Source organism: Staurois parvus, unplaced genomic scaffold (genome assembly GCF_062004578.1).
Source record: "Staurois parvus isolate SC_StPar_1 unplaced genomic scaffold, SC_StPar_1.0 ptg000153l, whole genome shotgun sequence".
NCBI classification, from domain to species: Eukaryota; Metazoa; Chordata; class Amphibia; order Anura; family Ranidae; genus Staurois; species Staurois parvus.
The window spans coordinates 3,170,506-3,183,727 of record NW_028317949.1 but is presented as its reverse complement, the minus strand read 5'-3'; the positions used below and the strand labels follow the sequence as shown (position 1 = coordinate 3,183,727).

Sequence of the window (13,222 nt, the reverse complement as noted above, 5' to 3'; positions counted from 1 at the left end):
GAGAGGGAGTGGGGTGAGAGACAGAGAAAAGGGGTGAGAGAGAGAGGGAAGGAGACAGAGGAGTGTGAAGGTGACAGAAAGGGGGAGTAAGAAAAAGAGAGGTGCGAGAGAGGGGGAAAAGAGAGAGAGGAGTGATGGGGGTGAGATAGAGGGCGTTCGGTGGGAGAAGAAGGAGAGAGGGGGGGTGGGAGAGAGAGGTGGGGTGGGAGGGGAATGAGAAAGAGAGAGGGATTTAAGAGAGAGAGAGAGAAGGGGTGAGAGAAGGGGTGTGAGAAAGAGAAAGGAGTGAGGGAGCAAGGGGGGGGGGGGTGACAGAGAGGGGGAGTGAGAAAGAGAGAGGGGTGAAGGGGGATAAGAGAGAGGGGGGTGAAAGAGAGCAAAAAGGTGAGAGAGAGGGGGTGAGAGAGGGGGGATGAGAGAGAGGAGGAGATGAGAGATGGGGGGGTGAGAGAGAGGTAATGGGGTGAGGGAGGGGGGAGAGAGAGGGGGATGGGAGATAGAGATGGGGTGAGAGAGGGGGAGTAAGAAACAAAGTGGGGGGAGTGAGAAAGAGAGAGGGGTGAGAGGAGTCTGTGAGAGAGAAAGGAGGGAGGAAGAGAGAGGGGTGTGGGGGGGGGGGGTTGACAGAGAGGGGGGGGGGTGAGAAGGAGAAGGGGTGAGAGAGAGGGGGATTAGAGAGAGGGAGTGGGGTGGGAGAGAGAGGGGGTGAGAAAGGGTGAGGAAGAGAAAGGGAGGTGAGAGAGGAACCCCTATACCTGCCCCTGTCTGCAGTCCCTCCTGTGCCCCCCTGTCCCAGTTCCAGTCTGTGGGTAGGTGAGTGTGATGCCTAGTGCTTACCTCCCGCCTGTCCTTGTCCTCTGTACAGGTCCATCGATCAACCTGTCCTTCTGTTGATGTCGGAGCTGGGAGTGGAGAGGAGGTTGAATAAGGAGTTCAGTCTTTGGGAGGTGCCAGGGATGCTGCGCCTGCTGCTGCTCACTTCAGTCAGGGAGGTGGTGAAGATCTTCTTCCTCCCGGGCTCTCGGTCCTAGCCACCCTTGTGCTGCTAGCCCTCCCCGGGGCCTCTGCCACCACCGAACTCTCCATTACAAGGGGCTCAAGGAGCACCTGCCTTGAGCCCCACAATAATGATAGGGCCCAGGGCAGCTGCCCCTTTTGCCCCGTGTTAAAGACAGCCCTGACAATGTTTCATGTTACAATCAAAGTATGGGTGTAACATGAAACATAGTCAGAAAGATGGACTTATTTTTAAATCAATTATGTTTGTCCCTCCTTAAACCCAGGACCCTGCATTCACTATATCTGGTCTCCCACAGTACACACTACATGAAAATGCAATTATTTTAGTAAATATAAACTGCTAAATACCTTTTCTCATCAGCAGTTAGAGCAGTCTTGTGACTTCTATCAGTGTCCAGCAGAGCACTGGTTTAACCATGTAGGAAGAGTTTTCTCTAGGAAGATGCAGAACCCCTGACCTCTGTCTGGGCAGTGCTGATTGGCACGGTGCTGATTACATGCACCCCAAGAAAAAAAAAACCTCTCTAGCAATACACACCAAACTGAGCATGTGCAAACAGTCTCCACATGATATGTCTTATCAGGAGATAACTGGAAGAAGGGGGGGATAATCAGAGAAGTCAGGATCAAACATAATGCAGGGGATTAACCCTTAGGTTCTACAGTGAGTATATCAAGCATGCTTTACTGTATATACAGACTGATTGTACTGTTGTGGGTTTAGTAACATATTAAGCCTAGGACACACGACCACAAAATCATACAAAAAATACTGCTTTCAAAGAGATCGTACTATAACCTGATTGTTAGTACACAGCTTTCATTCGATCATACAATTTTCTTTTAATTAGTACAGCTTTTGTCCAAAAATACAATACATAAGATCACTGTTGAATTTTTATTTTGTTGTACAAGGATTTTCGTAACTTTAGTAACCTCTTTACTTTTGATAGGAGAAATGGACAATCATTTGTCTAATATTCTCATCCTGTGTACGGGACTTAAAGGCCCCATTCACACCTGAACATAGTGGGAACGAGCATCCCCACCCACATTTTCTGCATGTTTTTCACGTGTTAACATGCGTCGTGCCTAGGGCAGCTCAATCACTTCAAAGTGCACGTCTTGGAGCGTTGGGAGCAAGTTTTGTCGCATGACAAACGCACATATGCTACCAGCTCTTGAGGTGCCATAATTGCAGCACATTTGCAGTGTGTTTCCGAAGTGAATGGCAAAACGCACATTTCTTAGGAAACATGTAGGTGTGAATGCAGCCTAGTGACTGCTCTGCATATAAAGATATCAATGTCAGAATCAGCTTTATTAAAGTATATGTGAACGCTTACCTTGTAAAACAACCCATTCAGTTTAAAATACAGATGAAAGGCAAAACATTTGTGTATAGATATAAAAAAACATTATGAATCCCTTTTTTTTTCTTTATAAGTGATTACATGACTTCTGTTCTCAGCTGCATACGTGGTGTGGAAAAACAGCAATACACTAGTACATATATAAATTATAAATACTTTTTTATTTTTCTATAAGTGATCACATCACCTCTGTTCTCAGCTGCATAAGGGGTATAGAGAGGTGGGGGTGGAGACTGCAGGGGGCGTGTCAGTAGTTGGCAGAGAAAGAGCAACACACTGATCTTCCTGATGATGAGCTGTGAAGGGGGCGTGTCAGCAGAAGTCTGATCATTGGAGGTCAGGCAGGCTAGTCTCCCAGCACAGCCAGAAAACTGACCACACTGGGAAGGATGTGCTCTCATGGATAACATGGTCAGTTTGAAAGCAGGGGGACTGGAAGGAACACCAGGTATTTCACATAACGGAAGAAATACAAAGAGAACAGAATACTTTTTGTAACACAAGTACATGGTACAACATGCAGTACACATATGAGGAATATGAAATGCTGGGGTAACAAACACTTTAATAATGCATTATTGTAATTTTGTGCTGCACAGCAGTCCTTTAATGGATAGAGAACTGGAAAAAATAGGCGCTGTGGAAAATTCTCTCAGACAAGCACCCTAGTGAAGGTGCATCTTTAATGGGTGAGACAAAGTCCCTAACCCTCAAGGCAGCAGTGGTGAGCTCATGATTAACTGTTCACATGTTTCCACCTGGAGTGGCCTCTCTGCGCTCATTTGTATGAGTTTGTCCTTTAATGGATGGCCTTTACTATAAACAGAATATTTATGCAATAAACTTCCATGATTATCAGTTCTAAAGGAATACAGTATAAATGATATGTAACAAAGTTCACTATACCTTTTGATAATGCCTCTCCATAGTCGTGCACCTAGAAAAAATCAAGCATACATCATGTTTTAAACAGAAAAAGGGAAGCTCTGCTTACCTAAAGATAAAAAGACTAGAAAGCAAACATATGTGTGCAATTTTTTTTTATTCTTTTCTTCCTTATTTTTTTTACAGTGAATCTATCATTGTATACTTATTGGAGCATAAGAAGAGTAATACATTCAAAACAGTTCAGGATTGATGCTGATTAGTGGAATTATCTAGCTTCTTATATTTCTTGGATAGTATAGCAATGAGATTTCCCTACTGATGTTTCCAGCTCCAGCCACCAACCACAGCATGTACTCACACATGCTAGCTTTGTACAGTGTAGGTCCATTATAGATGCAGCAGATTCCAATAGATGCAGCAGCATGAGTATTACTCACTTAATACTCACAGATGAATGCAGGAAATAGGAGAAATTGGATTTTATTGTGCTACACTTATCACATGGAGCCAATGTGTGATTGAAGCTTAAATTGTAATGGCTCATATAAGTACAGTAGGTGTTGGAGATCTGAATTTGAAAATGTGTTTTGAAGGACTTGGAGTGTAAGTTGGTTATACTGTACTCCGAATGGTTTGACCAGAAAAACTGAATCTCAGAAGACTGCTGCTGTTATTAAATACTTGGCTTTGGCATGGTACACAGCTCCGTGAATGTCTCCTGCATGGACCCCTTTTCTCTCTTTGCCTCTGTGTAATATGCCTGTCAGCAGGGGCGGCCTGACCATTTGGAAACTCGGGTAATGCCCGAGGGCCCGGGGTCAGTAGGGGGCCCCATGAGATGCCCCTGGTACCTTTTTCATAGGCTTTTTGAGTTTGGGCAAGGACACAGGGGCCCCATGATCCCCTATTACCCATGAGTTGTCAGTCCGCCCCTGCCTGTCACATCAATTTCATTAATTTACAGCTCCACCTTCTTTCAAAATGAATGCCTGTGGCCCCCAATGATGTAATTGTGCTGCTTCTGTATGCACAGATGCCACCAGGACAGCAAGCACCTTTTTGAAGAAGGGGCCCCAAAGTATAGCAGAGATGAGGTTGGAGCAGCACAGTGGCTAAATGGTTAGCACTTCCACCTGGCATTACTAGGGTCATCGGTTCAAATCCCAACTGTGGCACCACCTGCCTAGAGTTTGCATGTTCTCCCTGTGCCTGTGTGGGTTACCTCCAGGTACTCTGATTTCCTCACACACCCCAAAGACATGCTGGTAGTTTATGTGGATCCTGTCTAAATTGGCCCCAGTATCTGTATGTAAGTTAGGGACCTTAGATTATACACCCCTTGAAGGTTAGGGACTGATGTGAATGTACAATATATATGTAAAGTGCTGCGTAAATTGACAGCGCTATATAAATACCTGAAATAAATAAATAAGTCTGCTTTTATAGGAGGGACAGTAAAAGGATGCAAGGAACAAAAAGAAAAAGAAATGCTTTGCAAAGCATGGCGTGCGTTGCAACGGCAGAGCAACCAAATGCTGCTGTAGAACAATAATTACTTAAAGCCAAATTACAAAAAACATCCCACAGATGACGAGAGTGGGGCTCTCCCCATATGGCTTCTTTAGAGGCCACATAGAGGAGACTTCCATCCAGATGGGCTTTAGTTGGCTCAGAAATTTCTTTTGTTTGCCAATCCAATGGTAAGGACAGAAAAGATAATGCTGTTATGGCTGACTGTCTCCAAACGTATAATAGGGTTGAGGGTGCAAAGCCACAACTCATCATACTCTGCCGAGATGCTCCTGGTAAACTATATTACAGGCTGATGCAGAAAAACAAAAACTGCTCTGTTAATACTGTTTGAATAAAGATATATTGGTGGAGTGCTGGATCAGGATTTTCGTAGATATTTACCGATATTTTAGTTTTAGAGGCTGTACCCTAATATCTGATGGGTCCAAAAAGGAGGTCACAAGAATGACACTGTCAAGCTTGGCAGAATGTCAACCATACATTTGGCACTCTCTCCATTCTAATACTATTAACTCATACTATTAACAGTGTCAATGGTGTTGTCAGACTGCATCATATATGCCATTTTTTTTTAATTTTTTTGCATTGCTGTCAATGGAAGCCATCAAAACATATGTCCTTACAAAAAGTCTCTATGCACTTTTAAAAATTCATGCCAGCTTTTCAATAGAAACTGCTGATCAAGAATACCACAAACACAACCTATGCCCTAAATAAAGACATTTTGAAATATTTTTGAATGTAGCAGAGAAGAGTTCAATTTCTTCTGGTTTTTATTTCTGTCTGTCACCAGACTGGGAGATCGCCCTTCACTTTCTAACTCTATGACACCTGTACAATAAATGTGGGGATGGTGGGGGCAGTAATAAAAACATTGTGAGAAGTTTTAAAACTTCTCCACATTATTATTTATTTTGTCTGTGTCCCTGCTGGATAGATTCCATAGTTTCTTGTCCTCACGGGGAGTGATGTGAATAACTCAACAGCCGATACAGAGATGGCAGTCAAATCATGACATAGGCTCTAACACTTCCCCTCTCTATGCAAAAGAAAAGATACCAAATATATATAGCGCATTCATTGTTTTCAGACGTAGGCACACCTGATGCATGTGTTGACATTGGTATGAATATGTATATGTTTATTTCATTGTTTTAGCGTACCTTTAATTTTTTTAACTTTTTTTTCATTTAACTTGGACTTGGATCAGATGTATGGCAAAGTGTGACTATCTGTGTTGGATGACCATTATGTCAGGTTCCTGGTCCTTGTTTGAGTTGTACGAGGACAAGCAGATATCCATCATTCTCAGCTACGTTGTAGATGTCTTTCTGTCTATGCAGAGCCTAATCTGACAGCCCAATGTCATTAGATTCACATGTACTGTAGATACCTGAATGGTGATCCCTATCTGCAGGTCATATTGGAATCCTAAAACACACAGACAACCTTTGCTAGAAACATTTACTGTTATCTTATTTAGGTTTGTAGTTCCTGACAAATATGTCCAAAATTTTTAAACTATCTGATAGGAAGAATAAACTCAGATCCACTCACCTGTGTTCCTGGACAGCAAAAAATGTTTAATAATTTGAACCAGAAGAAGTCCAAGTAAAATCAATGATAGTAAATGATAAATTCTCCAGGGGCTCAGTGCTAGAAACCTGAAATACAGAACAAAACACATAACTGTAACCTAAAATTTGCATTGAAAGGTATCTGATTTACCTTATGTTCCCTATTAAATAAGATTCTGGTACTGAAATTTGTATAGGGTTCCATATACCCCACAGTAAATTAAATTATTCTATTTTGACATAAATTAAATTGAGGCCTTCGAATCCCAATTCTATCAAGGTACTATGAGGCAGCGTACATTGAACTGTTAGCACTCCTTCATACTACTTGAGAGACTTTTTTTAAGTCCACCTCCACACAACTGTGTGGATTTAATAAAATGCCTATTATTTCCCCCAGGAATGGAAACCCCAATTATTATCCGTTGTTGGCTTCTTAGGGGATTCAAAGATATGTAAGTGTCACTCTAACAGCCACACTCCAGGTCTTATTTTTTTAAATACAGGTCTATCCATTCCTCTAATGCCTATCCTAAAACACATTATATACTCCATTGGGAAGAGGAACACTTTACCAAAAGAGAATGGATGGAAATAAGGATATCCAAAGCCAATAGCTCATTCAACAATTTGGCCTTGGAGAACACATACAAGTCTTCTTCAGGACTCTCAGCCAATATTGGTACTCCAGTACTCACCTTTATGTTTCCATACCTGTGAACAGAAAAGAACGATGTTGCATATATATAGTGGACATCCCACAAAGCTCGCAGGTTAAGGATAGAAGTTTATACATTCATAGATACTGTTCTGGGATGTAACTTACATAAAGACCTTAACCTTTACTGAACAACTCCCCACCAAATGTCCAAAACTCAGAGGCAAATTTAGGCTGGCCATAGATGGTTCGAATCTTGGTTGGCTCAGCAGGGAATGGCTAAGATTTTAATCATCTATGGGAAGGCTGATTTTACCCAATTTGATTGTTGTATGACTTGGGTACAACCAGCCTATTGGATTTTTCATGTGATTATTGCCAGCGGCTACAGCCATTGGTAATATTGACTATGTTCTCCCAATAGGGATGGACCCTGCCAGGAAAACACAACCCACAAGAAATTACTAAAAAATTGTTCCCCATAGATATCCAAAGCCTAACCAGAAAGAAGGGTGCTGAACCTTTGAGCTATGTGGCTATATAGACAGACCACTCTCAACTTCCCTTCCATCACCCTCTCACAGGAAGCCCATAGAGTTTCTCACAAGTACTCACAGTATACCATATTCGTAAGTGTTAATGGGGCCTTACAGGGTGGGACTCACTAAAACAAAAACTGTTGTCTCAATGCTAATATCAAACTGCATGATATATATTTATATCGTGCACTAATTCTAAAGGTGTTTTTTTACACAACAAACATACTTACCTGCTTTGTGCAATGCAGGTAAGTAAGCCCTGACCCTCTTCTTCTCTGGTCCCCGCTTTTGCGTAGTGTTTCTTCAAAAGCAAATTTATTGGGAAAAAAATACACTTAAGCCTGGGTTCATATACAGTATGTGCGGGACTGGTTTGCAGTGCAATTTGTAAGAGTCAGGTGTGGTTTCCTACAGCGGTTCAGGTGCTATTCCAATGTGAATTGATAAAGTGCGTGACATTGGAAAGCGGGATGAAAATCGTACCTCTTTTTCTAAGCACTTTCCCTCCAAGGGATTTACCCCCCTTCCTGATCAGGCCATTTTTTGCATTACGGCGCTGCGTTACTTTGACTGACAATTGCGCAGTCATGGCTTTTAACTTTTTGCTATTAAACATGTCCAGTAAAAATTTTTTAAAAATCTAATTTCGTCATAAATTTAGGCCAAAATGCTTTCGGCGACATGTCTTTGCTAAAACAAATCCCAATACGTATAAATTAATTGGTACACATGAAAGCTTTAGCATTTAAAAATGATGTTATAGATACTGGAATTTTTCTTTTTATTATTAGTAATGGCGGTGATCAGCGACTTATAGCGGGACCGTGGGGGGACTTGGGGTCACTGACATCCCCAGTGACACCAATACAGTGATCAGTGCTAATAAGTAGCACTGACACTGTATTAATGGCACTGGGCAAGAAGGGGTTAACATAAGGGGCGATCAAAGGGTTAACTGTGAGCTGGGAGTGTTTTACATAGGGGGCCTTGTCAGTGTGCTTCACTGTAAGCACACTGCTTTAGATGGCTGTGCTGTGCACAGCCATCCAAAGCAGTGTGCTCAGCTCGACAGGGAGGAGAACTGTTAGTAAACAAAACAGTTCTTCTCTTCGTTGGAGATTGTTGGAAATCACGGGGCACCGGTGAGTAATTACCAGCCGGGACCCGGTGACTGACAGCCACGGCCGGGAATGGTGGCGCAGGTAGGGCACACGCGCCCCTACCCGGAAATGCAAAATCACATATATACTGTATACGTGAATTTGTGCACCCATGCAGCCCTGTAGCAGTATTTCTGCTATAGGGTGGACGGGAAGCAGTTAATTGCACTGCGTCTGGCCCGCACATATGTGAACCAGCTCCATAGAAAAGGATTTTGGTTCATGCAAATCTGATGTGGTTCAAAATGCATCCAATTTGCATATATATAACCAACTAATGAATTTTAGTGCACACAAACACAATATAATATCCAATTTTTTTGGGTAAAATATAAAAGATGATGTTAATGATGTACATGATGTTAAAATTGCCCACACCCATGGAATGGCAACAAACTACGGTACATTATATTATCCATAGGTGACACTGTACAGGTTACTAGTTTAGAGTTCCTCCGGAGGTCTGGTGCTGTAATTACTGCTCTTGCTCTGACGTTCGAGGCGATACCTCTCATGTGTGGCTTGATCATAGTTTACATATGAATGCGGGACCTACATGCGTGTTCGCATTTGTGTGTGAGCATTGGGCACTTTACATTTTTTTTTATTCTATTATTTATTTGATTTAAATGTATTTTTTTAACACTGTATTTTTAATTTTGTATCAACTTTATTGCTATCACAAGGGGATGAACAACATCCCTTGTATAAGCATGGGCCGTGACAGGTACTCTTTTTCGGAGAGATCTCAGGTCTATTAAACTCCAGACCTCTCCTCTGGCCTCCAAAGCATCTGATCAAATCAGGCTCAATTTGATCAGAAACTTTCACAAGTCGGCAATGGCTTGTTTACAAGAATCCGAAACCAAAAGTGACAAAATGCTTGTCGCTTACAGTTTCTGTGATGTCACAGTGCGAGGAACAAAATCAGTTCCTCTCACTGTGTCCAGGGAAGCTGATGCCACCATTCACGTTCTTACCGGGCTCTTCTGCCCCATCCCAAGACGTCAGCAGAGGCTGGGGAGGGGCCCCCTTCTGCCACCTGTAAAATTGATCCATTGGCTGTATAGCCACTAGAATCACTTTGACCTGACAGGGAATCTGCTGCTGAAACTTTTGATATAGGGATGATGTCTGTAGCTGCAGGCATCATCCCGGTATAACCACTTCAACTCGAGGATGTCATATGATGTCCTACGGGTGGCATGTGGTGAAAGACTGTGTTGCTACATAAGAATTTATTAAGCACTTAGACACTTTGAATTTAATTACGGTGTTGGGTAAGTGCTACTCTTTTCTGTTTTGTATTTGATTAAACATTTGCTATGTTTTCTAATTTCTACTGTGAATAAAATATGGGGTTATGAGTTTTGCAAATCATTGCAATCTGTCTTTATGCAGATATTGCATAGTGCCCCAACTTTTTTTGAATTGGGGTTGTATATTGTATAAATCCCCAGCAATGGCGGCAAGTCTTGGAACCCCTGGGGACTTGTCCATAACCCTAATTGAGAATTCCTGCATGAAGCTACAGTATAAACAATAGTATTGGCCAACATGGACATTATTTTCAGCAATAAGTAGTGGTGCACCGAAATGAAAATTCTGGACCGCAATCGAAAATTCAGGATGCACTTGGCCGAAAACCAAAACCGAAATGGACGTTTTTTTTTTTTATTAGTTTTTATATATTATTGTATTATAGTCAACTTTTTAATTATTATCTTGAATTTAAATGAATATGAATTAAAAAAATACAATCCAGAAACGTAAAATAAATTTTATTGAGAGTAACACACAAAAATTGGACAGAAAATAAAATGAAATATATGTAAAATTAAAAAACGTAGAGGCGTTTTTGCCTTGAAGTCAATGGGACATGATATGGCATTGAGGTCAATGGGACAAGATTTTGTATTGAAGTCAATGGGACGTGTTTTTGCACTGAAGTCAATAGGAGGTGTTTTTGCATTGAAGTCAATAGGGGGGGGGGGGGGCTTTTGCATTGACGTTAATGGGATGTGATTTTGCACTGAAGTCAACAGGACATGATTTTGCACTGAAGTCAATAGGAGGTGTTTTTGCTTAGAACTCAATAGGGGGGGCTTTTGCATTGACGTTACTGGGATGCAATTTTGCATTGAAGTCAATGGGACATGATTTTGCATTGAAGTCAACGGGGGGGCTTTTGCATTGACGTTAATGGAATACATTTTTGCATTGAGGTCAACGGGACATGATTTTGCATTGAAATCAATAGGAGGTGTTTTTGCATTGAAATCAATAGGGGGGGGGCTTTTGCATTGACATTAATGGAATGCGATTTTGCATTGAAGTCAACAGGACATGATTTTGCATTGAAGTCAATAGGAAGTTTTTTTGCATAGAAGTCAATAGGGGGGGCTTTTGCATTGACGTTAATGGGATGCGATTTTGCATTGAAGTCAATGGGACATGATTTTGCATTGAAGTCAATAGGAGGTATTTTGCATTGAAGTCAATCGGCCGCCATTTTGTATTGATGATAATGGGATCCGATTTTGCATTGAAGTCACTATTGACATCTTTATTTTTTTCCTATCGGTAAAATGCTGATAACTTTATTTTCTGCTGATAATTTTCGGCACCCAATATATATCGGTGCATCACTAGCAATAGGATCTAATGACAGCTGAAAATGACAATCTCATGGCTGATTTGCTATGGCAGCTCAATGTATTGGGCTCACTATCTGTTAAAGACTAATGCAGACCATACATGGGTTGAATTCCAAACAAATTTTCTTTAGAAAATCAAAAACAATTGAGTACTGTCCGTGATACTTTTTTATTTGCAGTAACATACAATTTTGAGGACAAGCTTTTGGGGAGTACTGCTTGGACCTTGAAGAGGGGGACACTCCCCGAAAGCTTGTCCTCAAAATTGTATGTTAGTGCAAATAAAAAAGTATCACAGACAGTACTCAATTGTTTCTGTCGCAAATGCACTAATACGGCTACAATCACCTCAATCTCTTTAGAAAATCAGAAATTTTGTACGTTTTGTAATCCGATGGTACCATCATTGATTTTGAAATTCGACCAGCCAAGCTTTTAATTTCACCTCATGTTGGTATAGAAAAGAATTTTCATGGCCAAGAATTTTCTTTTCATGTCACAGCTCATGCTCATTTCTTTTTCAATTACATTTCTCACACAATTCTTCCATCATTGATTAGAAATTTATAATTAAAAAAATTTCCAACATGCCGGATCACTCAAATTCGATGGTTGCTCAAAAATTAGCTATTGCTGCAGCCCACTAATGGTGCGAAATTCAAACGAAAATTCTCAGAAAACATTTTCGAAAGAAAATGTTTTCTGAATTTGACCCGTGTATGGCCGGCACCTTAGGGTGTAAGATGACACATTGTTACATATACAATAATAAGAGATGATAATATTATTAACCACTTGACCTCCAGAGGATTTACCCCCCTTAATGACCAGGCCTTTTTTTGCTACTCGGCGCTGCACTAATTCAACTGATAATTGCGCGGTCATGCAATGCTGCACCCAAACGAAATTTACGTCCTTTTTTTCACACAAATAGAGCTTTCTTTCGGTGGTATTTGATCACCTGTGCGCTTTTTATTTTTTCACGCTATAAACAAAAAAAGGCCAAAAAGTTTGAAGAAAAACAATATTTTTTACTTTCAGCTATAAAAAATATATTGTAAACTCAAAGTTGGTTATAAATTTAGGCCAAAATGTATTCTGCTCCATGTTTTTGGTAAAAAAAATCTCAATATGTGTATATTGATTGCTTTGTGTGAAAGTTATAGCGTCTACAAACTATGGTATAGATACTGCAATTTACGACATTGTTTTGCTATACAGCGCTGTGCTAGTTTAACGGACAATTGTGCGGTCATGCAATACGGTACATAAATGAAATTTACATCCTTTTTTTCCCACAAATTGAGCTTTCTTTTGGTGGTATTTGATCGCCTGTGCGGTTTTTATTTTTTGCGCTATAAAAAAAAAGTCTGACAATTTTGAGGAAAAAAAACTATATTTTGGACTTTTTGCTATAAAACATGTCCAGTAAAAAAAAATTTAAAAATCAAATTTAGTCATAAATTTCTGCCAAAATGCATTCTGCGACATGTCTTTGCTAAAAAAAAAAACCAATACGTGTAAATTAATTGGTTTACGTGAAAGTTATTGCATTTACAAATGGCAAGAAAGATACTGGGATTTTTAGGGTTTTTTTCATACTAATAATGGCGGCGATCAGCGACTTATGGCGGCGATCAGCGACTTATGGTGGGACTGCGGGACTGCGGCGGACATTCTGGCATTGGGGGGTACTGACTTGGGGTCACTGACATCCCCAGTGACACCAATACAGTGATCAGTGCAAAAAAAAAAAACACTGACACTGTACTAATGGCACTGGGGAGGAAGGGGTTAAGTTTATTATTCAGGGAAAG

The 13,222-nt window shown here is 40.9% G+C and overlaps 1 protein-coding gene across 1 annotated transcript in view; it reads right to left on the bottom strand.

Moving 5' to 3' along the window:
* The window catches only part of RETREG1 (reticulophagy regulator 1), a 148,040-nt gene that overhangs the window by 124,143 nt on the left and 10,675 nt on the right, over window positions 1-13,222 (bottom strand). The window contains exons 2-3 of the mRNA XM_089674828.1: window positions 6,372-6,478; window positions 3,300-3,330 (exon numbers count right to left, since the gene is read on the bottom strand). Coding sequence (XP_089530954.1) covers window positions 3,300-3,330; window positions 6,372-6,478 — 138 coding nt within the window. The remainder of the gene's footprint in view (window positions 1-3,299; window positions 3,331-6,371; window positions 6,479-13,222) is intronic.